General features: G+C 32.7%; 3 protein-coding genes across 4 annotated transcripts in view; all 3 read left to right on the forward strand.

Moving 5' to 3' along the window:
- Positions 1–3,170: 3,170 nt before the first annotated feature.
- LOC122273159 (uncharacterized) lies at positions 3,171–10,344 on the forward strand. Its single transcript, XM_087162739.1, has 3 exons — positions 3,171–3,741; positions 4,582–4,728; positions 10,010–10,344. The coding sequence occupies exons 1-3, from the start codon at positions 3,555–3,557 to the stop codon at positions 10,342–10,344; spliced, it is 669 nt and encodes a 222-aa protein (XP_087018865.1). The 5' UTR covers positions 3,171–3,554.
- Positions 10,345–11,941: 1,597 nt separating this feature from the next.
- LOC139426385 (sperm transmembrane protein 9-like) lies at positions 11,942–18,019 on the forward strand. The gene is made up of 4 exons (XM_087163681.1): positions 11,942–12,183; positions 12,381–12,447; positions 12,542–12,597; positions 17,802–18,019. Exons 1-4 carry the CDS (start codon positions 12,057–12,059, stop codon positions 17,894–17,896), a joined length of 345 nt encoding a protein of 114 aa, XP_087019807.1. The 5' UTR covers positions 11,942–12,056; the 3' UTR covers positions 17,897–18,019.
- Positions 18,020–20,733: 2,714 nt separating this feature from the next.
- Positions 20,734–27,925, forward strand: part of LOC110281919 (uncharacterized) — a 47,866-nt gene continuing 40,674 nt past the window's right edge. For both annotated transcript variants that reach the window (XM_087163682.1, XM_087163683.1), the window contains exon 1: positions 20,734–21,003. In XM_087163682.1, the coding sequence (XP_087019808.1) occupies positions 20,784–21,003 (220 nt within the window). In that variant the 5' untranslated portion in view covers positions 20,734–20,783. The remainder of the gene's footprint in view (positions 21,004–27,925) is intronic.

The raw sequence follows: 27,925 nt of genomic DNA on the forward strand, positions 1-27,925 counted from the left end.
ATGCGCCGGAGAAGTGAGGTGCACATTGTAGCCGGTGGCAGAAACTTCGAACACTTACTTTGGCTCATGTACCATATAATTTTTTCAATGTATTATTATAGCGATTTTTCACTTACGGTTTCTTTTCTTTATGGTGCTTCTGTGTACGCCACCGCTTCAGGAAAGCATTTCTGACCCCACATTGCTATATGCTTTCGAGTCGTCAGGATGCCCTCTACCCCTCTTAGAAGTTCTGAAACGCTTAACTGAGACCGTATATTTACTTCCTCGAAAAATTAAGATTCATTTCTGGAAAGTAAAGATCTGATCATTAGATAAAAATTTATTCAGGGCCGATCGTTTTTTATTATGCGCCAAACATTGAATTTTACTGGAGCTCTCTGACTTAGTTGTCTCACCTGCAGCATGGGTTCGAATCCCACCTAACCCTAGATTTATCTTCTTGCTATCTTTCTCTGAATTGTGGTGTGGGGAATTATAAATCGACTATGCCAACCTTCATCTATCCAGATGTACCTTTTGATAGATGAAGGTTGTCGATATTTATAATTGACCACAATGGTGACCCGGACGTGATATGAACTCGCTAACATGATGGATGGTTCATATTAAAACAATTGATTTGATTAATATAAACTGCTCAAGGAAAGATCCGGAGAAAGTAAATAAAGTCTCCCGATAATAAACAATATAGAAAAAAAATGAGCGAAATGCTATAAACAAAGAAAAAAAATGAAAAAAAAATGAGCGAAATGATATAAACAAAAAATGAAAAAAAAAATGAGCAAAATGCTATAAAAACAAAAAAAATTAAGAAAGAAATGTTTTTTTTAAAAAAATGAGCAAAAATTTTATAAATAAATAAACAGCATGAATCAACTAGTGGAATATGTTCATCGAATTCTATCACAGATAAAATTATGGAAGGAGAGTTACGTGGAGCGTAGTGTAACTACCACTATAGATATTAAATACGAAATCACTAGTATATAATACGCGTTAACTTGATTCCACGTAGAGGTAACTTAAAAGTTGACGTAGTTGTAGTTTAATGCCCCAGAGTGCAGAGATGACAACTTGCTACGGACATCAAACATATATTTTAAAGTAGTAGCTTATCAATTGTGATTCTTGGTTAAATAAATTCAATTAAGCAGATTTTTATCCACCACTATTTCTAAATAGTTTGTAGGCTTATATGATTCACCACTTTACAGTAGTTATGCAATAGCAAAATGGCTTTAAACACGAAAAGGCACATTTATCTAATGGGCATAAGACCAATTCTCAGCTATGCATTCCCGGCAGGGGGGGGGGAGCGCTTACAAATACACAAAGAAAAAGATTCAGAGTCTTCGAACACAAAACCCTAAGACGAATCACTGGGGCTCCCTGGTTTGTCAGAAATAACACCCTCTATAATGATCTCAAAATCGACGAGTGCCTTTTTAAATACTTAATGTAATGTGACAATTTATTTTCTAATTTTACCAAAGCCTTTAATTTTTCTTTAAACGTTTTCCTTTTTTCCAATTTAGCAATTTTATTTTTAACTTTCTTGTTGACCTTTCTCATGGTCATTGCGGTCATCGCACTTCCTGTGGGGAAAGTCAGCCAACCCCTCTATTCACGCCTTTCTTTTTCTTCTATTAATTTTAGGGGGGCTAACTAACCAATCTCTTTCCTTTAAATTTCAAACTCTCCGCCTCTTAAAATTTAATTGGTCGTAGTTTTTCTGGTCTACCCCAGTTAAGGAATTTTTAAGTCTTTTAAAATACATTCTCTTTTTCTCGAGCCTTCGGGCAGGTTACCCTTTTTCTCCGAGATGTGGACTTCGGTCCGTATCGAGGGATTTCTTTTTAAATTTTCCTAACCTTTATTTTAAATTAAATCCATAGCTGTAATCAATTTCTGTAAAATTTAAAATAACATTTTATACCTTTAATTTTCTTTAACATTGAAAGCCCTCTCAAATTTTAGTCTTCTTTTCATATTTATTTTAACGGTTAAATTACTCGTTCTTTTATATTTAACTTGATGCATGACGCCTTTGGATTGATTAAATTCTCTTGTCACCTATTTCCTTTTAAAAGATATATTTTTTTGTGCCACAAAATGTGTTGCAATCATATTGTTTGTTTGTTACGAAAAGTAGTTTTACAAAAATAAATTTTTAGTTGAACAGAAAGTTTGGTGTGTTTATTTTTTTAGCTTTACCTTTACAGCTATTAGTTATCACCTTTTTCTTTCTGTATGTGGTGAGTACCTTCTTTTTATTGTTATGGGCATGCATAAATGTGAATTTATTAGTTTTTCTTATTGGAAACATCAGATTACTGTTTAAATCATATATATTGTTTGGATATAGCATGACTTTATCGTATTTATCATTAATCTTTAATTTTCTTAGTTTTCCCCCTTATTCTAAATTTGGTGATACCAATTTATCCAATTTGTTCAAAACCTCACACTTTGTGACCCTTTGAACCTATTGAGTTATTGTTATCCCACATTAGCATTGTACTACCACTTTCCTTAATGATCACATTCCCCTTTAATTTAATTTAATTACCCTTTTATATATTTCGGCCTTAATTTGTTTTATCACGACATTTCAATCATTTAACTTTTTTTTATCATGACTATATCCAAATACAAGTACTTTACCAATGATTTCAACCCATCTATCAATTTTATTACATAAATAACTTTATCTTATACGCACCAAAATATATCTTTTATTTAACTCTTACAACTATCCCCACTGCCCTAGACAAACTGTGTTCTCTGCACCAATGAAGCCCGGCTATACCGGGGGGAGGCGAGAGAGTGCACAGGGAGTCTTCCCCCTTTTGTAAATAGTGTAAATATTTTTTCTTTATCTTCAATTTGTTCCCTTTATTATGTATCAACTTGCGATTTATTTTTATGTATGACCCAGACTTGATTTTATCAATTATTGTTCAATCTGAGATTTAACTAAATGTTAACGCAGCACCTCCCTTCCCTTCCACCACATATTCTTTAATTTAGATGAAAGAGCAGATATCCATTAATGTATAGGTACTCTGAAAAACATGATTAGTTAGTAGTTATGCCATGCCCAAAGCTTCTGCTACTTCTCTTGTATCTCTTGCTAACGTCAGTACTACAGGCTCCTACCGGCACTACTTTATGATAAAGGAGTGGAGTATCCGCTTCTGGGACAGGTGCTCCGTATAATACTTCAGCCTAGCCTAGTAGTTATGTCATGCGATACCTTTTGTAAAGCAAGCAAAAATTGTCAAATATTTGCAAAATTTACTTTGTGGTTGTTTAACGTTTTTTTTTTAATATTTTGGCGTGCCCGGAGCAGTTGGCATCTCCGTCAGTGGTATCTGTCGTTCTACTTAACAGTGACTTATTTAACCCGTTAAGTAATTGAGCACACTCGCTGGACTATGCATCCGTACCAATTACATAAAATAAACTGAATTTAGCATTTTATAAAAAGATTTAGGTTCAAGATGTATCTAAACATTATGAAAGTGAGGTAGCATCACAATAATTGTTAGATGATATTTCAAAAATTGGTAAAAAAAAATTTCTCTGTTACAGCTGACTACGTTTGTAAAGGCACTGAATGCAAGCATCCATCATCTAAATGCGTAGCCAAGGGTGCTGATTTCTTTTGTGAATGTGAACCTGGATACAAACTAAGGAATGGCAGACAAAAAGAAACAAATAAAGAAGAATGCGAATGTAAGTTATATTATAAAAAATTTGCACAAAAAATAACAGAATTTTATTCCTCAATATATGCACACTATGTACTGCAATATCATGCAAGTATTTTTCTAAAATTTTTGCTGCTTTAAGCTATTCTCTTTCCAATAAAACATAATTTTATTTGATCCAATTTGTTGTTTAACACTAGAAAGACTGAAACTTACTACATACCTATATTGCCCAAAAACAGTCAAAATGACTGGATTGTAAAAGAATAAATAATGTGTAAAGAAATTTGGTTAAAATTAATTTTTAATATTTTTTGTATTATTTACAGTTATATTACAAATTATTAATAAATATAACAATAAAAAAATTAAGTGTTGTACAAAATTCTAAGAAATTGTGTCATTATATACATCATTGTTTTTCTAATTGAAATTAAAAGCAGTCAAAACTTGCAGTCATGACTTCCTTAGGCAATCTAGTGTTAACGAAACATATATTAAGTAGAATACTTAATTGTAATTTAGGTTTTGTGTTTTCTCGAGTTACAATCAAATTTCTCCTACGGTGTAACTTGGTTCATTTTCCAAGAATGTTGTATAAATGCATCATCTTATAACATATACTCAAAATTCTAAAAATCTATTTAGATTTGAGGCATATCTAAAACTCTTATCGTTGACATTTGGAAAGTGATATTTGTTTAAAGTATTATTTAGATGATATGGCAAAACCTGTAAATAAATTGTGCAGTTACAGATGATTGTTGTACGTATTGTTTGTTTTTTACCAATAAAGCGTTGAAATTTGTTTTAGACAATATGCCGATAATGTCAAAAAGTTAGTAATAAAATAATGTTTTTACAGTTTCATACTACGTTTGTAAAGGCACAGAATGCAAGTTTCCGTCAACTAAATGCGTAGGCAAAGGTACTGATTTCTTCTGTGCATGTGAGCCAGGATACAAATTAAAGAAAGGCAAGACGAAAGAAACAAATAAGGAGGCTTGCGTATGTAAGTTAATACTTAAATAACTATTACGTCATTTTATTCTATTCCGGAAGCATAATATGTAATACAGTATCAGTACTGATTCACATTTGTCACCATTCCCTACGGTTTTGATTACACTTGTGAGTGTAAGGATGGTTTCAAACCAAAATATTATATCATCTTTCAAAAAGAGAAAAGGATGATGTGTGTGTGTGTTGGTAAGAACGAATACAAGATTGCCACACTCTGGAAGTGGGGACAAACATTTTGTGAGATTATCGTAAATGTTACAGCCTTTAAATTCACATCAATTTTAGGAATTCAGCTGTTATAAAAATATTTAATTTTCTAATGATTTTGATCGATAGTTATTAGCTAAAACATTTTTATACCTTGATATTTTTCTACCAGGTTCTAAACTCTTCTTGAAATTGCAAATCCTGAACTATACCAGGTATATTTCACGCATATTGCGTGAGAATTTGAAAATAAATCTCCCACAAATAATATTTTTGTTGGTGAAAAGTTGCAATATTTCTGGAAAAAAATTTTAAAACAGATTTTTTAAAGCAATATATATATACTAGGAGGCTCCGCCCCCTGCTCGCAAACGCTCGCCAGTCTCACGTTTTATAAAGAGTAATTCACACGAATCTGATACTTTTTGTCTCTCTCTGATCTTGAATATTGTTTGTAAACCTTTGAGTAATATGCTTTTTTCAATATATATATATATATATATATATATATATATATATAATTTTTTCGATATATATATATATATATATATATATATATATATATATATATATATATATATATATATATATATATATATATATATATATATATATATATATATATATATATATATATATATATCGAAAAAATTTTTAAATCATTCTTGAAAAAATTCCCCTCCATGTAAGTTGATCTGATTTCGCTACTGGCTTTATAGTCCATTTTTATACTGTTTTTTCTTTTATTTTATTTTCTGTTTTTACATGTTGTTTTTACTTTTGTGTTCTATTTTATTTGTTGAAATTTTCATAAAAAAAAATTTTGAGTGCTCCTCACACTATTGTGTTAATATATTTTGCTGTGGCTTTATTGATACAATATCAGAAAGCACTCTGTTCTGCGGATATAATCGTGTGGGCTGATGAAAAGATTATATCTTTTTTTCCGGTTTTTTAAATAAGATTTCATCCCTTTTTTTATTTTTTTAAACTGCTGTTTGTTATTTTTTTACTTATTATTTCCCTCCCCCTTTTTTTTCATATGTCTGTAATTTTTCTTTGTTTTTTTCTTCATTTTGAACTTATCTAATGAGTTCTGTTTACTTGCAGCTTAAGCGCAATAAATGAAACTTATTGTTTTTCTTAACTTTCTTTGTGTTTTCTTGTATTTATATATATATATATATATATATATATATATATATATATGCGGTGCTCGCCACATGCGATTTAGTATGCCTTATTATTTTAGATTTCTGGCATGGAATGCAGTGTCTAGACCACATATTACAATCTCTATTCAAATTAGGCCAAATAAATCTATTACTAATCAATTTATTAGTTGCTTTTATTCCTGGGTGTGATAAGTTATGAATAGTATCAAATATTTGTTTTCGAAATTGTTTTGGAATAAAAGGTCTAACGTTTTTAGTAGAAATATCACAATATAAAATAGTGTTCGAATCTGGCATATTTACTTTTTTTAAATCCAAACTTTGAGAATTTTTGATTAAGTAGTTCAATTCTTTGTCATTTTCCTGAGCTTTTGCAATTTCGCTGTAATCTATAGGATTTGGCATATTTATAGATGCTATTCTTGATAACGCATCTGCAGTTATATTGTCAGAACCATTTAGGTGTCTTAGATCTGTTGTAAACTGCGATATAAAATCTAATTGACGAGCTTGACGTGGAGAAAATTTATCTAACTTTTGCTTAAATGCATAGGTGAGTGGTTTGTGATCTGTGAACAAAACGAAATTTCGTGCTTCGAGCATATACCTGAATTGTTTGATTGAAGCGTATGCAGCAAGCAACTCCCTATCATATGCGCTATAGCGTTTTTCAGTTTCGGATAACTTGCGCGAAAAAAATGCTAACGGCTGAAGATGTTCATTTTCTGTTTGAAATAATGCTCCCCCAATAGCAAAATCCGAGGCATCTACTTGCAGTATTAAATTTGCATCGGGGTTAGGATGAGCAAGCAGTGTAGCGTTCGCTAAAAGAGTTTTGCAGTTTTGGAATTCGCTTATTGCTTGTTCTGACCAGTTAATCATACGATTATCATTGCGCTTTGAGCCTTTTAAAAAATCGTTTAAATGAGTTTGGTTATGAGCTGCGCGAGGTAGAAAACGACGAAAAAAATTTAAAAGTCCGAGAAATCTTCTCAATTCCTTAATTGTTTTTGGTTGTGGGTAATTTAAAATAGGGTCTACTTTATTGGGTAATGGTTTGGTTCCATCCTTAGTTATTAAGTGGCCCAAAAATGAAATCTCTGGCACACCAAACAGACATTTTGATACATTTACCGTTAAACCGTATTCATTTAATTTTTGAAACACGGTTTGAACATGCATTTTATGCTGTTCTTCTGATTCACTAAAAATAAGGATATCATCGAGGTAAACATAGCAAAAAGGCAAATCTCCCAGAATTTCATTCATGAACCTCTGAAAAGTTTGCGCGGCTCCACATAGACCGAAATTTAAGAAAGGAAACTCAAAAAGCCCAAAAGGCGTACACACAGCAGTTTTTTGTATGTCCTCTGGGTGTACTGGGATATGAAAATAAGCACGGACTATATCAATCTTAGAAAAAATATTTTTGTTATTCAGCGCGTGTGTGAAATCTTGTATATGGGGAATAGGGTACCGATCCGGAGTTGTCACGGCGTTTAATTTCCTATAGTCTCCAACTGGTCGAATACTTCCCGAGCTTTTAGTAACGACATGGAGTGGAGATGACCATGGTGACTTCGAAGGCCGGCAAATACCCTGCTCTAGCATAAACTGAAATTCTTGTTTTACAACATCGTATATTTTTGGACTTAATCGCCTAGGTTTATTGTGTATAGGCGGACCAGTTGTATCGATGTAATGCACAGTATTATGACACGCCTGCTTAATTTTTGGTGTTAATTTAGTTAATTCCGGAAAATTTGATAATAATTTATGATAATATGTGTCACCTGAAATTAATTTTACTGAAAAAACATTAGTTTTGGCAGTTATGCCCAATAAAGAAAGATTAGTGACACCATCAATTAATTTACGACGTTTTAGGTCTATCAACAGTCCAAAGTGCTCTAAAAAATCTGCTCCTATAATTGGAATAGGCACCGTAGCAACTAAAAATTTCCATTTAAAGTCTCTTCGTAATCCTAAATTAATGTTCAATAATTTACTTCCGTAGGTAAAAATTTTAGAATTATTAGCTGCAGTTAACTGTAAGGGACCAGGATGTAAATTTTTAATCATTTTTGGGACGGGCAAGCAGCTCACATCTGAACCTGAGTCCACTAAAAATTTTAAATGAGTTTTTTTATCATATACAAATAAGCGACACGAACGTACGGCTGTCGGATCTTTTGTCGCTGTATTAGCGACAGCCGGTTTTAGTTTTCCTGGTTATTGTTGTATGAACACGGTGAACAACATTTTCTAGCTTTTTGGCCGAATTTCGAATGATAAAAACAGATTTCAGACGATCTTTTCCGATCCCTAGAGCTAGATGTATATCTACGAAAATTATTATATCTTGTTCGAGAACGATTGCGTGATCTCTCGCGAGAAAATTTTTCAACTTGCTGGCTAAGTGCAGCTATTTGCTGGCGAAGTGCACATACTTCCTGATATAGCGGGTTCGATGTTGACAGATTTTCTCGTGTTTTTGCTGAGAGTAAGGGATTCGAACTCGTGGCGTTATTCGTTGCACAAACATTTGGAAGGGAATCCGTTCTAACTTCGGCTATTTTATCCGCTAGCTTAGCTAAATTTTCTAGCGACTCTGAGCTAACGGAAAGAATTGTTTGTATCTCTGATGGTAAACGCTGCAACCATAAGGTTTTCAAAAAATCCTCATTTAAAGATGTACCTGCCAGCGTTTGCATTTTCCTCAATAAATGGGACGGTTTGTCGTCTCCTAATTGTAATTCAGAAAGAAGTTTACGGATTTGCTTACTTTCAGAGTCTGTAAATTCCGCGATAAGTCTTTCTTTAAGAGTATGGTATTTATTTGCAGTTGGAGGATTAAACAAAATATCTGAAACTGCTGATAAAGTCTCTGGGTCTATTGCTGCAATGATATTGTTATATTTAGTTTGGTCGTTAGTAATTCCTGATAAATCAAAATTGCTTTCTGCCTGAACAAACCAAAGTTTGATATTATTTCTCCATATTGGTGGTAGTTTAACAGCTATACGAGCAATTTGTGCTTCGGCAAGATTCTGCTCACCTTCATTTGGCATTTTGAACTTTAAATAGAAGCCAGTTTAAACAGCTAAAACTAATTCATGTATTAACGTAATTTGACAAGTATTTTAAGTTTAGAATTGACTAGTTACCTAAATATAAATACTACCACTGATAACTTAATGACTAAGAGGGACAAATTGCATACCTAAACCAAGCGAATGACCATAAAAACATACTTGAATCGTCGCCAGCTAGCTTTGTAATCCCATAATTCATACAGTATAATCCAAGGGTTCTTCCATGAAAGTTGATTTTAGTATGCTGCGACGTCCGGATCACCACTGAAGTGAGTACGAAATGCGGGTTTCTCTTAAAGCATATTTATTTCATGAACACAAACATCAATATAACATAAACTAAATTAAACATTATGGGTCGTCCTGCGACCAAGCTAGCTAGTGAAAAAGTTGAAAAGGTAAGTGGCTGTTCTTCCTCTGAAGGACAGAATATATATCACTAGGATCACAGGGTTGCTTTTACCTGAAGATCTTAAATCGCCAAGCTGGCGGTAAGACTGGTGAGAGTGGCGAGCACCGCATATATATATATATATATATATATATATATATATATATATATATATATATATATATATATATATATATATATATATATATATATATATATATATATATATATATATATATATATATATTAAAAGCCGAAATTACGAAACACCCTGTATATAAAAGTGTTAATTTTGACTATTTTTGAAGACTTGAAGGTATAAATAACTGAGTTATTTCGTATTCGAAGTTAGTAGCAATGACAAATGTTGCTTTTTCAATAACCAAGTAAATTTATTTGCAGTTAAAAACAAATGTGATGATGATGTATGTGACAGTAAAACAACTGAATGCGTTCCAGTAGGTTTTTATGATTATTATTGCAGCTGCCTTGATGGATACAAACCAAAGAGAGAAACTGTAAGAAGAAATAAAGATGCGTGCATAAGTAATGCATCATTTTTATCAGCTTTTAATAATCGAGAGATTTTGAATTTTCATTTATTATGGCACACGCTCCGTACGTACTTTTTTTTTGCTTTAATGGTAAGCACTTTACCGAAATTGGAGCATGCACGCTGCTTTAAAACTCAGGTTTGTGCGGGGTTGACGCGTCAAACTGAAAAATCTCACGATTAACAGATATGAAATGCGTATTCAAACGATGGTTAATGTTCGAATGGTTAACGAATTGGTTTATAGATCGATTCATTTGAATTTTATTTTGCGATTGCTGCCAATTTAATTTATTACAAGCTCTGATTTAACGAGGATCCGAATACGAGGAGGAATATTCGTTTAAGTTGATATTTATTTGTTAGTTGGTTTAAATTTGTTAAACCTAATATCAGTTCTTATTGGTCCCGCAGTGGACTGATCGTTAAGACACGGTTCCCAGCAGATCACCGAAGTCAAGCATCACTGGCTGCGGTCAGTGTGCGGGTGGGTGACCTCTTGGATCAGCCTGCGTGGGGACCGAGGGTGTGCGGTATTGGTCCTCGTTAAACTGTTCTACCGTAAAGTGCTCGACTTCGCGTGCAGGTCGTCAGGCTACCGAAGCGGGGGTGCCACCCCCTCCGCAGAGGATCAAAATTGTGATGACATGTCTTCGGATCATCCTCAGGTATGTTTCCCAGACCGTCTCCAATAGCCCAATGTGCCGCTCTAGTGCGACGTAAATGAACAACAACAGTTCTTATTGAACATATCTGGGATTGAACGAAGATATTATACGAAATATACCTGAAAATTGTTTTACTTTCAGAAAAAAAGAACAATAAAAAGGTTCACACTATCGTTTAAAAATTTTATGTTTTATTTATTTGTGTAGTGTTAAGTATAATTAATTTGAATTAAATTTATGCATTTTACTATTAGAAAAGAAACATTTAAATTTTGCTTCTTCTTCAAATATACAGAAATATTTGCTTATTGGGATGATCATTTTTGTTCACAATGTTTCTGATAACATCAATCAATTGATAACAATTAACGAATCACGAAATTAGATGAATGTTCAATTAAAATTAAATTCAGAACTGCAAATTTCAATTAATATAAATTTCCAATTTATAATAAAATCTTACGAAAAATCCATATCATTGCAAGTAATTGGCAAAAAGACATGATTTTTCACGGCCATTTTAAACTTAAAGCAATATTATGTTTAAAAAAATTCAATTTTCTGCTTTAAATTTGCATCGGAAGGCATTGACAAAGCACACAATTTTTAGTGGATGCATATTTTGCATGAGTGAAAATGACATTATTTTTAAAAGATCTAATGATGATGCTTCAAATGGAGTTAACAGTTTTACCATTTCTAAAACATTTGCAGCTTGAAGAAATATTGTTTACATACAGCTAGTATAGCCCGAAAATAATGAATCGTAATTAAATTGACACACTAATCAAAAAGTTTCGCTATCTCTGATGTAGGTTAATTTTAAAGAGAAATATCCCATTCAACAACATAACGCTAATGTTTAAATTTGGAAAACCCTATTCAGTTTTTTTTCATCCTTATTATTTTATTTAAAAATGCCGACTATAAACTGTGTAGGGGCTCTGTAACTGGCCCTGCATGAGGAAGGCTTTGGGTTCGTATCCCGGACAAGGCATGGTTGTTCTTTTACTCTCTGTCCTTTTTGTGGGAGCAACGATGGTGCATCTGAAAAAGTGGCCAACAAATCTGCCCTAATACGCCTGAATTGACAATGCCAACCCAGGTGGTCATTTGAAAAAAATTAATTTAGATATTTGTTATCGAAATTTCAACAATGTGTTTTAGAAATTTCAACAATGTGTTTTAGAAAGTTCCACAATGTGTTTCAGAAATTGGCCCTTGCGTTATGAACACGTGTTCTGGGAATTCTACAACTTGTGTTCCAAAACATGATGACTACTTCTGTAAGTGCCTCCCAGGATTTAAATTACCCGAAGGAAAGGTGGAAGAGTTTAATAAAGATGATTGCATAAGTAAGTAACTAAAGTTTAACTTTTTCGTGAAACTTGTTCCTTTTTTTCTAGTTTTAAGGATGAATACAAGCACTTTTTTGTTGTTGTATACTGCTTTTAATTTAATTTATTTTGACTTTAATTGAAGTTTAAAAATATTCTCACATCATCTTTCTTAAGTGTTTTTATTTAGAATAAAACGTACTAACTTTTATTAGATATTTGCAAACCAGGAAGTTGTATACACGGAAAATGTGAAGTTGTGGGTTTTCACAAAGAATGCAGGTGACTACTTAAATAATAATCATGAACATTTAAAGTTCAATCAAAGTTGAATGACATCTTAAAACTTCATTTTTAATATTTTAAATTTTTACAGGTGTTATGAAGGTTATGAAGGAGTCGATTGTGATACAAAAATTATCAAAATTGCAGGTAATGAGAAGTGTTATTAGAAGTGTGTTGTTGCATTAAGACAATTATTTGAACTAACCTTCTAACCTAATGAGGGTGTGAGGAGTTCGCATCAAAAATTAGCTAAATTAAACAAAAGCTAATTTTTTTTTTCAAAATATTTTTAATTTAGTCTATTTTTTTTCTTTGCACAAGTTTATATACACCGAAGAGCCATCACATTATGACCACCATCCATCTATAACAATGGGCTCGCCCAGGTTTTCAGGGTTTCTCGCCCAGGAACAATGCTTTTGCTCGTCAGGAACAATGCTCGCCAGGAACAATTTGCAGGGTTGCTCGCCCAGGAACATTAGGACACATAATCCTCATAGAAGAACAATCCCTGACGTCTGTAAGCTACTTGAACATAAACTCATGTTTGTGAAAATTGCAACACCATGAAGGACTTACGCGAGTGAGCTGAAATTTTCAGGAAATGCAAAGTAGAGCATGATATGCAAATGATTAGAATTTCAGACCCGTAGCGCATGCGTATGCTGACTCAGCGCCCTCTGTACGGCGGATGGATCCGAATAAATAGACAGCTGTAGCCAAGCGAGCATGGTTATCGGTGGTTATCTGCTAGTGGTAAACGTTAGCTTAGTCATTACTTATGCCTATTCGACGAAAGAGAGCGAGATTTCAGCAACTTACGGAGTTTAAACGGGGGAGAACCATCGGCCTTCGTGAAGCTGGATTATCTTATCGTGCAGTAGCCGCTCGTGTGCAGCGTAACAGCAGCAATGTGATGCGTGTTTGAAAGCAGTAGATGGACGAGTGTCGGACAACTCGGAAATACAGGAGTGGACCCCGAAATGTCACGTCAGCTCGCGATGATAGACACCTGTTCGGCGTTGCGCTAACGGACCGTACGGCTTCTTCTAGACAACTGGCAGCACGGTGGTGAATAGCTACAGCTGTTTTACTGTGTGCTTTATCAATTCGTAGACGTCTGCTGCAGCGTGGACTGCGCGCAAGGACTCCTTTATACAGGATCCCCCTCACGCTGAACCTTCGCCGCCTGCGACTGCAATGGGCCAACCAGTATAAGGACTGACGTGCTGATTGGCAGCGTGTCGTGTTTTCTGACGAATCTCGCTTCAATTTGTGGTACCATGATGGCCGCATTCGTGTCAGACGCTATCCCGGTGAACGCCCTCATCCGGAGTGCGTTATCGAACTCCACAGGGGACGAACACACGGAGTTATGGTCTGGGGTGCTATAGCATATCATGGACGATCTCAATTGTTACGAATTGTGGGTAATCTGAACAGCAACCGGTAAATCAGTAAAGTTCTACAGCCCCAAGCTGTTCCCTTCCTTCAAGCCCTGCCAGGTGCTGTATTTCAACAGGACAATGCCCGCCCTCATATTACTAGGACTGTTCAATCCTTCCTTGCATCGTGACAGGTACAACTTCTTCCTTGGCCGGCGTATTTCCCGGATTTGTCACCGATTGAAAATGTGTGAGATTTCATTGGTCGGCGTCTCGCTCGTAATCCCGGCCTGTTGCTTCTACAGACGAACTTTGGGTACGCATACAAACAGTATGGAATTCTCTCCCTCAGACACACATTCAAAGTTTGCTAGACTCCATGCTACGTCGCGTGGCAGCACTTATTGTGGAGCGTGGTGGCTACACAAAATACTGATTTCGATGTCTTGTTATTGTTTGTTTGCTTTGAAAGTTTAATCATTTATTTGTACCACTACCACTCAACTGTGTATTAAATTTCATTCAATTATGACAATTCCTTCATGGTGTTGCAATTTTCACAAACAGGAGTTTAGTTTCAGACCAGGTTTACCCATTCATGGCAACAGTTTTTCCTGCGGGGGATGGTGTTTGCCAACAGGATAATGCGTCATGTCATAAGGGTCGAATCGTCATGGATTGGTTCGAGGAACATTCCAGGGACTTTCAAGTCACGTCTTGACCCCCAAATTTACCTGACCTTAATCCAATAGAGCATTTGTGGTCCTAGTTGGAAAACCAAATTCGTGCTGCCACTCTACCCCCTCGCAATGTGAGGGAATTGCAGGTCCAGTTGGTGAGCGCTTGGTACCAGATACCTCAGACTACCTATCAGCACCTTGTGGAATCAATGCCACGGTGGGTGCTAGCAGTTTTGAGGGCTAAAGGTGGTCCTACATGTTATTATGAGGGTGGTCATAATGTAATGGCTCTTCGGTGTATAATGAACGTGTAGATTTATTCACAGATATTCTTTAAAAATAACTCTTAAGACGAAAAACTTACGGTCTAAATGTATTGCATCATAAACTGATTATTGTCCTCTTCTTCCCTCCCCCTCCCTACGTAGCAGAGAAGAGGGGGCAGTAAGTATTCATTCCACCGATTCAATTGCGATGTAAAAATTTGCTAACCTATTTATTCCTCGGATAAATTCTATTATAATTATTCTATTGTTCCCGGAGAATTATTTTATTGTTATAGCCTGAAATAAATCACGAAAATTTTCAAACAAATTGGAATTTGAAAGCAAAATCAGATAAAAATGGTTCTTTCAACTCGTTAAATTTTAACTCCGTATTTGCTGTTCAGCTGGTTACTGATTTTACAAACATGTTTTTTTTACCCTGACGGTTAATAATTCTAAAACTAATTGTCGAATTTTAATTTTTTTATTCCGTCGTACTTTTTCTACATATCTTCTTAGTTTTAAGTTTCTAAGTCTAATAGATTTTGTGCAGCAAAGCAAAATGAAATGTAATGTAAAACAAAAAAAAAGGATAAAAATTCGCCAAAAAAGGTACTTAAACTGTCAGTAGCTTTCAAACAAATTGGAAATCTCTGTGTCGTTAAAACAATCGCAATTAAAAAATTAAATTTCTCAGGAATTATTCGATCGATTTTTTTCAAATTATGTATTTTAGCGCACAAAATTACTTTCCTTAAAATAATGTATTTTTTTTATATTTCAATATTATTTTTTTGACTATTATTAAGTTAAAAAAAATAAAAGATAATAATATTTACTGAAAAATATCTTTTTTATATGGGATTATTTTTGGATAAACGAATTTTAAAATTTGATGCAAAATTTTTTCAATCATCTTAAAAAGTTCTCCAGAGACTTCGAGATACCCAAAAAGTAAATTAACATTAGGGGGTTTAAACTTTGGACCGCTCTCCTGATCAAACTATCGAGAATCATATTTTCCAGATGGCCGCCCCTCCCTATATTTTGGGAGTCAGTAATCCGAATCCATCGAAAAAAGGTAAGTTTACTCAGAAAAAATATGTTCTTGTGTCTGATTTCTTAACTATCTTAACTTAAGCTATCTTAAGCTTATTATCAATACCTAAAAGGTATTGATATCGCTTTTACAAAAGAAATGAAACAGCTTTTTAGTATCCCTGCGTCCAAGCTCATTTTCTACGAGCTTGACATTTGGGAATAGCAGAAGTTTGTCGGATAGAGATTAACGTTAAGCATATGACCTGAGAACTCTGAGACAGATGGATAATGAACAGATGGATAAAAGGCGATCGATCCTTTTATTTAATTTTTCAATTTCGCGAAATATTCTATCTTCACTTAATTTCCATCCATTAGAACCAGAAATAGCAAATGTTTCATCTGGGGATCGGCTTACTTCTAAAATTCGTTCCGACATTTCAGCAGCTTTGTCGAGAGTTATATCAGAAACTGCTGCTAATATTGATTGAACGGATGACGGCAATCGCTGTAAAAAAAATCCAGCATAAGTTCATTTGGAACCTTAAGCGATCAAGCACGGTGCTTCATACAGCGTAATAAATCAGAAGGCTTTCTTGAACCTAATTCTTCATCCGATAAAAGTTGTCGAATCTTTTGCTGGGAAGAATCCCCAGAACGCTTTTTAAGCTCTTCCTTTAGTTTTTCGTTTGGGTCAGTCGCATCGGGTTTCATAAGAATATACCACGAATTAAGGAAACTCTTCATCGGATGGAAGATTCGAAACTACATAATTATAATTAGTTATAGACTCTGTAATTGCTTTAGGTTTTGCTAAAGCAAATGTGCTTTCGCACATAACAAACCATAGGGCAGGATCTGATCTGTTGTAAACAGGAATTTGAGCACCTGAAACTTCGGTCACTATGCAGGGTCTTTAAAAACGAATTACTAAATAATATTTAGTAATTCGTAATATTTAGTAATACCTGCCAACTTTTCCGGATTTTCCGGAAGATTTTGTTTTCATATTTAAAGTGGTAGTAAATATATACTATTTTTTATTTTATAAACTTAATTTTTAAATGATTTTGATCACCACTATTCTTACAAAAATTAAGCACATATATTAATATGCGTTACTATCATGGTTGTCAACTTAAGTTTGCTCATATACAACGTATTTGTTTGCTTAAAATTGAAGTTTTAATTCCATTTTAATATCACTGGGAAAAATGATAATGGAAGGGATTAAAAGTTGGCAGGTATGCAATAGACCATTGTGCCGCTCTAGTGCGACGTGAATAAAGTATAGTTCGTTCACCAGAAATTGGCACTTGGCTCCGCCTTCATCACGTGGTATGTGACGATACTATTTCGCTATTTTTGGGAGAATGGTGCGAACGATCCTGAACAAGGTTACTATTTGGCGATCGTATGACAAAAGTATTTATTTCGCACACTTTATGTCGATTTTTTTAATATTAAATATTTCATAAATTTGATGATATTTTTCCCTTTTGAGTGAATTGTTTGTCCTTTTTAAGACATTTTGCTGGGAAAACAGCAGTTTTTAAATTTAGAATATATTTAATTAGTTAGAGAAAAGAAAGGTATAATAGCAGATGATAAAGCGAATTAAGTGACTGAAAAAGAATTCACTGTTTGTGTTTGGCACGCATTAAGGGTTGTCTCAATTTCAAGAGCGGAGATGTTTCTCTTTTTACACCCGCGCTGGAATGAACTCTGCGTTCGAGGAGGTGGAGCCAAGTGTCAACTCCTGGTGAATGAACTATACCTAACTTTATTTTATCCAAACCCTGAACTAGTACAGATGCAACTTTAAGGAAATTAGTGCCATTCCAATTACTAAAAAAAACTTTTTTTTAATCCCCTCTACTACGTAGCACTTTATTTTGTTTCAATGTAGCGTCGTTTTTCCTTTTTTATAAACATTTAAAATTTGGTCTTTACACATATTTCTTATATTTATTTTTCAGATAATCTACCGTGGAGTATTGTGGTAATTGTATTAATAGCAGCACTTGTTTGCTTCATTATAATCATTTTTTACCTCCTGAAGATTCGGCAGTAAGCTTAATACTCTATCTGAAATTCAAATGTACTAATCGTTAAAAAGTTTGCATACTTTTTTTTATTGTCATCACGATAACTGTGTCACAATCTTAATTATCAATAAATTTATTTCGGTAAAATCTATTTTGATCTTTCTTTAATTGGCTTTATACCAACACGTATACCCCATAGGGACTGGAGTGTATTAGTTGCAATATTTTTGATGGAAATATTCTTAGGAATTACTTGATTAGAAACTTCATTCGCTTCAATAATTAGTGGTTACAATAAAATATGTAAACAAGTAATAAATCTGAGTAAATTAAAAGGCGTAGACGAGAAAAAATTATATTTCGATAAATTCAATGTGTGATACGGCGTTGTATTTAATTTACTTCAAGTTAATTAACATTCTAACTCGTGTGGCGAAACTTAGCTCAACTTAGTTTGCTTTTAAAGGTCAGCTGGAGCTGATATCATATGTCACATGTGTGAGCATCCATGATCTTCTTCCTCTTGAAGTGCAAGAATACAAATGTGATTTAGCTACCATTTTTTAACTTATGTCAAATTCTTTTGAACTTGTGTTTTATTTTGAACTGGAATTTCACTAGTAAATATTTGTACATAGCTTTAGAAAATATTTTTTTTCTATTTTTATCTCATTCTTTACGTATTTTATTTACATTGAATTTTATAAAATATAATTCAACTTATGACTAAACTTCATGCTTTATCATTTAACTTCAAACTCACTGACTTACTGGTGCCTGGCACCTACTTCTTCCTCTACATTCAAATTACATGATTTTATTATACAACTTAAAATTTTCCATGAATCAGTTAAAATCAGTGTGCGGCAGCACACTGAGACTCATGTGCATATCCTGCAAGACAGATTTCTAAACGTATCTGTATAACATTGCCTCAATTAAGGCAGTGAAATGTGATTGTGATAAACTGGGGTTCGATCCCCAGTGTCGGGTTGAAGCCTACCCAGCTTCAGAACGATGGGTAGCAGCTTATCTGGGAAGTAAAGGCGGTCTGTGAGCAATGCTGACCACATTGCTACAATCATGCTGATTGTCAAGTAATTGCTGAGCCTTAACATCCTAGACCATAGCTGGCCCACAATGGTATGTCATGGGAAAGCTTTAAAAAATATGTATAACATCAATAAGATTATTCCAGTTAGTGTTAATTTATAATACTATTACTATTCTAAGACCTGCATGGAGAAACATATTCTGATAAATTTCCGTACTATATGGAAATGACACTTCTGATATAAATTACTATAATTCTGATTAAACAAACCAAAACATACCGTATTGAAACCATTTACACAGTGATTTTTCCGTTCATACGGTAATTGTTTATCGGAATTTTTCATTTTTCAAAATAATAAGTCTTATTACCACATATAGTAAGAAGTACAAAACTGAAAAGAAAAGCAAATTTAATCAAATAAATGGTTTCTATGCCAATCTCGCCAAGTTGGCAATTAATGCAAGCATCAGCGTTGATTTTCATTATTAAAAAACAATTTCAATCATTACAAATTTATTAAAATATTTATAAAAAAATAAAATAAAAAGGTGACAAACCTTTACTTTGATAAACCAGATCTACCAGTAACCTAGTTTGGTGAGATTTCAAAAAGTCGCTTAGCGAGATTTAAAAAAAAATTGCCATATGTGGGCTATTCTAGGATCCGCCCCACGTGTTATTTACGAAATTAATAAGGGAAAAAATGCTTGACATTCAGGCTTTAAAACGTTATTACCAGGAAAAAAATCTCAAAATCGGACCATGTGTTAGTTATAAGATACAAAGAAAATCTAAAACGGTTTCATTTCGATATTTTGTTATAATTGAGGTACTTAGTCTAATTCACTGTAAAGCTAAACAATGCGTTTTTACCAAGATCTCGATTCTCAAATTAGATCTATTTGTTCTTTAGGGATAAAAATAAGAAATAAAAGGAAATAAAAATAAAAATAATATTTTTAAAAACCAAGTTTTTGCAGTGGAGAATAATAATTAAAAAACAAAAATTTGAAAAACGAAAAACGTGGGGCGCATGAAATACATAACAGTAACAGTATGTGTGCTCATGAGAATATGTGTTATTGTATCTGAATGTGGATGTGGTTGTGCATGCGTATGAGTAAGAAAATGTGTATATGTATGTGTATACGTACTGTTATGTATTTCATGCTCCCCACGTTTTTCGGGTTTCAAATTTTTGTTTTTCAATTATTATTCTCCACTGCAAAATCTCAATTTTTTCACTGTACACAAAACTTTTCAACTGACATGTGGCACTTATTTGAAATAATCGAATCGACAACGAAAGACAATCGCGAAAATATTAATTTTTCTTTAATTTTAATTTTATTTTACCTTGTATGTCTTTTTTCTCTTTATTTTCATGCATTGTCATCCAATTCTGAACTATGTGCCAAATTTGAAATCTGTAGCTAGTCGGGAAGTTCGTTTAATATCGATTACATAATTCCACCCGAACAGACATACACGAAGGCAAGTTGATATAAACGTGAATAAGATTAATTTTAATATTTTGTAATTGACAAGTTGATTAGCCTAATGGACAGTAATGCCTACTCTTTTTAACTAAGACAGACGGTGAGTATAGTATGTGCTGACTGACCAACTGGCCACTGCAGGTGGCTAGTAAGTAATATTTTATCTGTTGTTGAACTCTGTTGTGGGAAAATTTTATTGAGTGACAGGTGAAAAATGTGTTGCTCTTTTGACATTTGATCCGTTGTTGCTCAAGTCATACCTGATAATATAATGATAACTTAAGATAATTTAAGTTTCACTTTAGATAATCATTTTAATAGTCAAATTATTATTTGTTTCGTAACTTCTTAAGAAAGATGAAATTAATGCTACTACCAAATACCAAGCTTATTTTCCTATTATTTATGTACAATATATTTAACCAAAGCAATGCATATCATTTAAAGAACAAAAATGGAACTGAGTTTCGAACACTGATATCATTATTAAATGACGAGAAATTCGTGGATATTAATAGGGAAAAAGTCAATTCATTCCTTAAAAGCATCGACTTCCAGAGATATGATGATGGTGACTGTAAGTATACATATACTATTTTCAATACTTTAATCTTTATATTTTCACCTTTTAAACCTGCTTTTAATGATGTCATATAACTCAGTATACCTGGTTTAAAAAGGAGGATTTATTGCAGAAATAAATAAATAATCATGGTACCTAATTTATTTATAAACTCATTTTACATATAATGTGCTACAATATTTTGCTTAAAAAATAGAGAAAAAAAAACATTTATACACTGTTAGAAATTTATATATATATATATTGATAATTTATATAATATATATATATATATATATATATATATATATATATATATTAAACAAACCTTTTAATTAACAATTTTTTCCGAGAAATTTCTAACAGTGTATAAATGTGTTTATATATATATATATATATATATATATATATATATATATATATATATATATATATATATATATATATATATATATATATATATATATATATATATATATATATATGTATGTTAAAGATGGATATGTATGTAAAACTACAGATTGCCCCAGTGAGAACCAAAAATGTGTTCCAAAAGGCCACGACTTCTACTGTGACTGCAATGAGAATTTTCAACTGGTAGATCGAGGCACAAAAGGAACAAAAAATATAAAATGCAAGGGTAAATAGTAGGCCAAGATTTTACAAAATATAAATTTTTCTCGAAATAAAACATATAAAAAGCTTTAAAAATAAACCTTTAAGAAATTCACACTGCTTTAATAATCCACAATGAATCAAGCAAAAATCAAAAAACTATGCTGCTAATATAATAATCAGTATTTTAAGATAATTTAAATGCTTAAAATTGAAAAGCATAGTTCAAATAAAGCTTTGAGATAGCTTTCAAAATTTCATTAAACTACGGAAGTATTTATCGAGACTGACAGAATATTCATAAATACTAATTATTGTTCAAAGTCCTACCTGATATATTTATTTGTAATTTAATTGGCTAAGATATGAAACAAAAAATCAATAGGGCTCGAAAATTATGTTGACTAACCGACTCACTCGGAGTGGCATGCAACTATTTAATCAGAAATATCGTAAACAGATTAAACGCGCTTCAAATTTGGCAAAAATCACCAAGATAATGGACTGGGCCAAAAAGCGGCTCCAAACAGAGAAATATGAAACCAAATGAATTATATTTGCTTTAACCTAAATATTTTTGAATTTGGTGGCGTTTAAAAATCACCTTGGACACTATACAAACTGCAACAGCGACCAAGTTCGATGCACAGCACTAGTCTATTTAAATATTCTAATTCTCCAAACGCATCCTCCCAATCCAAACTTCTTGATTAGTTTTTAACATTATATTAATCAAATTATTTTACCGTTGTCTGGTTATCTGTTAACCGTGCTTTCAGCCGTCTGAAAGTACTCTGATTTCATTTTTAACCGATTTCAACAGTAGTCCACAATATTGCCAAAGTTCTTTATGAATTTTAGTAATAATATAAAGCTTATCAGACAGCCATTAAATCACACAAACACAAACCACAGTAAGTACGAGAACTGGATTTTTCAGCATAGTCGGCAACGAAGTATTAAAATTATTTCCATTTCTATTGTGAGGTGAAATAGGGAGTTCATCTTATTGCTCCATTACTTGCTGACAACCCTCTTGAGCAAAAACTTGAGTATTGCATATACTATTGCTCGAAAAAGGCAAACTTGACCACCAGTATTGATATAACAATATGCAGCACCGTAGTACCGCTTATGTTTAAAATTTCTGCAGCTATTTTAGAAAGTGTCAAAAATAAATTTTAGATAATCACTTCATAATTAAGTTACTATTTCTATAAATTAAATTCAAAAGGAAGAAAAATAAATAGTTAACACATAACTATTTTTTTGAACGCTACTTAAATTTTGTTAAATTAACCTAACAAAATTTATAATAACTATAGTGTTGCCAATAGATAGAGAAACATTTGAGTTCATGGTGAAATATAAAAGAAATATCTATTGGTAAGTAAAAATTTTTTAAATAAAATAAGCTTATTCTTTTTTGTATCCCTAGTCAGTAGTTTATTTTTATCAAAAACATTTTGTCCCAATCACTGTGGTTAAGAAAATAATTACTATGAAAGTTTATATTATCATCTCAACACATTTAAATATTTGAGATTTTTCAAGCCATGGTATTCACTAAATTTTAACGGTGCAAGCTAACATAAAGAAAAGTTAATACACTGATGTCAAAAATTATCCTAAAAACTAAATTTTCAATTTTTTTACGAAGTTTTTTAAGAAATATTTTTTATATAAGAAGAATACTTTTATATAAGAAGAATTTTTTTAAAAAATTCTTCTTTTCTAATAAATTAAGTTGGAATTTCAAATTCATCTTTTTCCTTCGAAAACTCTTCTTATTTAAGAAGAAAAACTCATAAGAGTTTTGTCACGCTATGTAATTTTCATCTTTTTGATCTAGGTCAAAATAATAACGTGCTTCTCGATACTGTCATATAAATTTTGAAAATGAATTGCAAAGTATACGGAAGGAAATTGAAATACATTGCGAACCGTGTTCTGCTCAGAAAAGTAGAAATTTATTGATACTAACTTTAAAAATTAGTTATAAAAATATGTCACTGGATGGTCCTGCTGAGAAAATAATACAGCGTTTTAAAACTGCTTAAGAGTAAAAGAGTTTGCAACCATGAAAACATGATATTGTTTAGCCCACTACCTTGTTTAATCCATTTGCCCCCCAAAAAAGGATGTTTCAATGTATCCTTGTTTAGGTATTTAAGATTTGAGTGATATATTCAGCATATGTCTATCATAAAATTTCAATTTATGTTCTAGTGTGTTATTAAAGTTTAAACTTATATCTTTTTGAAGCATTTTCCATTATAAAAAATAATAATTATTAAAAATTGTTTCCTTAAAAAAGTGCTCTTTAAGGGAAAATGTTTAGTTGCATGGGAAATTTTTTGTAAATTTATTTAAAGAAGTCCCTATTCTTAAAATAAACCACAAAAATACTAATCATGTTTTACGTTATTCTTTCTGGATGAAAAATCTAGTCATAGAACATAAAAAGAATATAAAAAAAACTCTAATATTTTAAACCTATTTATCACTTATGAGCTCCTGGCTAAACTATTTGTATTTTTTCTGACTATACTAAACTATTTCTAGCTAATTTCAAGCGCTTAGAAATCGATACTCTTGGTAAGACTTTAAATTTCAAAAAGTTTTTTCTTTTTCCCCCAAAATCATTTAAATGATTTATTTATTTATGGTATGTAATATGTGTTTTGTTTGTTGCACATAAATATGAATGTGAAAATACTAATTGCCAAAGTGAGAATCAAAAATACGTTCCGAAAGGTAAGAACCACTATTGTGAATGCAATAAGGGTTTTGAACTGGAAGACGAAAACAAAAAAGGAACAAAATACATAAAATGCATAGGTAAGTAGGCCAAAAGTTGCGAAAAATACTATTAATAGTTTTATAAAGATTAAATTGAACTACTTATGATCTGAGATTTAATTTCATAATCGCGTATCTGAGGTTTGGTGTATGAAACAACAATGAATCATTAGAAATAAGAATCTAAAGACTTTTTAAAATAATAGTAGTTGATAAAAAAAGATGCCTCATTTGAAAATGCAGTGATTATTACAACCTTTGTTTGATTCTTTAAAATATCTGTTTCGAAAAGAAACTTAATGCTTTGTCCTATAGTACAAGTTGTGTTAGTTTAACCCCTACCATACAATTCTATGTACTGTGAGTTATGAAATTACTATCAAGCGGGATTACTTAGGCCTCTTGAGTTCCTTAAGCTTATTTTCCTGGATAAATTTTGCACACAGATTTTGAAAACAATGTTTTGAGTTTGATAGTAAATTTTCACTTAATTTTCGAATTTTAAACAATTTAGGGTTGCTTAAAATAAATAATTGTTCCCTCCACCACGGATTAACGCTTTATTTAAAGGTGCTATAACTCTTCACAGAATATGGCAAGATATATGAAGTAAGTAACGTTTTCAGCATAGTTAAAAGGTAGAGAAATCTCCGATCGCAGCATTTTTGCACTAGATTAAGCGATTGATTATCGCAATATTGAATTATTATTTAAATATTTGGATAACTTATTTCAACAAAAACGCGTGTTTTGGGCGTTAGATCCAAAGTTTTACTTATTTTAAGAATAATATTATGACTTACAATAAGTAATATAATTTAGAATGACACCGAATAGAAAAGATATTAAAATATGAGATCTGGGGCATTAAATCAATCAGACTAAGGAAAAAAATTGAGCGATAAAAAGCATTAATATTTACAAGTATGTGTACAGTATGAATATATATTACAAGTATAACGAGTAAAAATAACATTACACGTAAAATTTCACAAAATAACAAACATATACACACATTTATATATATATATATTTATATATATATTTATATATATATATATATATATATATATATATATATATATATATATATATATATATATATATATATATATATATATATATATATATATATATATATATATATATATATATATATATATATATATATATATACATATATTATATGTATACTACTGGTCATTAAAATTGTTACACCAGGAGGAATGCAAATAACAGAATGATATTTATTCGGCTAATGCATTTTAGTTGGATGGATGAACAAGTGATTAAATTTTCAGGATATTTGGATGTATAGATCCTGGGAATCAGAACTCAGAGCAACCTCCCCTGGCCGCAATAGCAGCAGTTATTCTCCTGGGTATCGAGTCGAACAGAGGTTGGATAGCCTCAACGGGTACAGCATTCCTTTCAGTTTAAAAATCATGCCACAATACAAGGACCGTAGTGATTGACGAGTGGTAGCGAGCCAGTCGTTCAGCAACCATTGACCATACGTTTTCAATTGGTAAGAAATCAAGAGAATGTGCTGGCCAGGGCAACAGGCGAATATGTTCTGTGTCAAGGAAGGTCAGGATAGTGCGGGCAACATGCGGTCGTGAACTGTCGTGCTGAAAAGTAGCGTTATGTAGGCCTCGAAGGCAAGGCAGAGCAAACGTCCCTAACATATCAGAAATGCAACGGCAACTGTTCAAAGTGAGCAAGAGGTGATGTATCCAACATGTATCCAATGACACCCCATACCATTTCTCCAGGTGATGAGCCAGTATGACGATGTCAAATGCAAGCTGTCAATAGGCGTTCTCCACGATGTCGCAAACACGGATGCGGCAATCGTGATGCCACAATACAGAACCTGGATTCATCTGAAAAGACGATGTCATGCCATTCCTGAGTTCAGGTTCGTCGTTGATCTCACCATTTGAGGTGCTCCAGCCTGTGATGCAGCGTCAAGGGCTGCCGAAGCCTTGATCGCCGTGCAGACAGTACATGCTGCTGCAAACGTCGTCGAACTGTTCGTGCAGACACTTGTTGTCTTGCAAATGACCCAATTTGTTGATTCAGGGTTCGTGACATAGCTGTACTATCCCTTAAGGCCAAGTGGATAACATATCTGTCTTCTCGGCTGTTAGTGATGGGGGGCTGCTGAGATCCTGCACGTCTTTCCATATGACCGTTATGAACCCATCGATTTCATATTCTGCTAACAGTCATGGGATCTCGACCACTCGACCAACGCGAGCAGCAAAACTTCAGTATGCTAAACCGCAATCCCGGTAAGTCACGATTCGACCTCGATCAAATTCAGACTAGCACTGGTAGGTTTTTCTCTTTCTTATACGAGGCATAACAAAAACCTTTTTACCCAGGAAAAAAGCTGAAATTCCATTCCTGTATCAGAAACTTACTGTCAATTCTCTTCGTTTATACACATTGTAGTTGTCGCCTGCTACCGCCGCCTGCTTTGCAACTTCCAAAGCCACGTATATATATATATATATATATATATATATATATATATATATATATATATATAATATACCAATTTATGTTATTACATTTTCTTAAAGCACGTGTGTAAAGGTTAGAAAACGGTGATTGCCCAGGAGCAAATACACAGTGTGTCTCAGACAGAAATATAAAAATGAGAATGCCTTATAATTTCATTATTAGAGTTTTAATACTATGAATACTACTAACACTTTAACACAAAACGTATCATAACCAGTCAAAAGACCTGTTATTGTATGTTATATTGCATTGTGTAGTAAAAAGCATGTATGTTTAGTGTTAATTAAGAAAGAATAAAAAATTGAATACTATAGTGATACAGCATAATTGATAAGTTATACAGTACGCTCTCGATTATTCATGCGCGGATTATCCTGTTTGCGGATTTTCCGTGCTCATTCCGGAGTCACACAGAAAATATAAAGAGAAACATTTTCAAGATTAAAAAAATTTGATTCATGAAGTTATAACTCTACCAAATTTTTGGAAGCAATATTCGTTATTGGATTGCAGTATATGGAATATCAGCAGCATGGTCAAATCTAAAATCGTCTACGTTATCAGTATCTACGTACGATAGTGGAGAAAGATCATATCGCTTGATGAACAATCCTCTTCAGATGTTCAAGAAAAATATGATAACAGTATTCTCGAACAAGCAAAAGAAATCTAAGGTTTTGAAATTCTTGATGAAGAAAATTTAGAAGATAGGTTTCAAAGTGATGCATGTGAGCCTGGTTTCCAGTATTTGACTGATGAAGACATCGTTATGTTGTTAAATCAAATAGTGATGATAGTAACTGATGCAGAAGATGTAGTAAATGAATGAAATACTATTTCTCATTCTGCTGCTCTGTGGAAACTTTATTAGATTATATGGAAGGATTTGGTTACGGTGACACTACTGCAGTTCGTAAAATATGTGTATCGATATATGGCGAAGACGCATTACACATTTTTCAAAACGGAAAATTCCTAGTTTAATGTT

Source organism: Parasteatoda tepidariorum, chromosome 5 (assembly GCF_982258835.1).
Source record: "Parasteatoda tepidariorum strain Cologne lab strain chromosome 5, Ptep-v5.0, whole genome shotgun sequence".
NCBI lineage: Eukaryota > Metazoa > Arthropoda > Arachnida > Araneae > Theridiidae > Parasteatoda > Parasteatoda tepidariorum.

Coding starts and splice junctions, on each gene's coding strand:
- LOC122273159 (XM_087162739.1), top strand. CDS start 3,555: ATGATATTTCAAAAATTGGTAAAAAAAAATTTCTCTGTTACAGCTGAC. Junction 3,742..4,581: donor AAATAAAGAAGAATGCGAAT/GTAAGTTATATT, acceptor ATGTTTTTACAG/TTTCATACTACGTTTGTAAA. Junction 4,729..10,009: donor AAATAAGGAGGCTTGCGTAT/GTAAGTTAATAC, acceptor ATTTATTTGCAG/TTAAAAACAAATGTGATGAT.
- LOC139426385 (XM_087163681.1), top strand. CDS start 12,057: ATGAACACGTGTTCTGGGAATTCTACAACTTGTGTTCCAAAACATGAT. Junction 12,184..12,380: donor TAATAAAGATGATTGCATAA/GTAAGTAACTAA, acceptor AACTTTTATTAG/ATATTTGCAAACCAGGAAGT. Junction 12,598..17,801: donor AAAAATTATCAAAATTGCAG/GTAATGAGAAGT, acceptor TTTATTTTTCAG/ATAATCTACCGTGGAGTATT.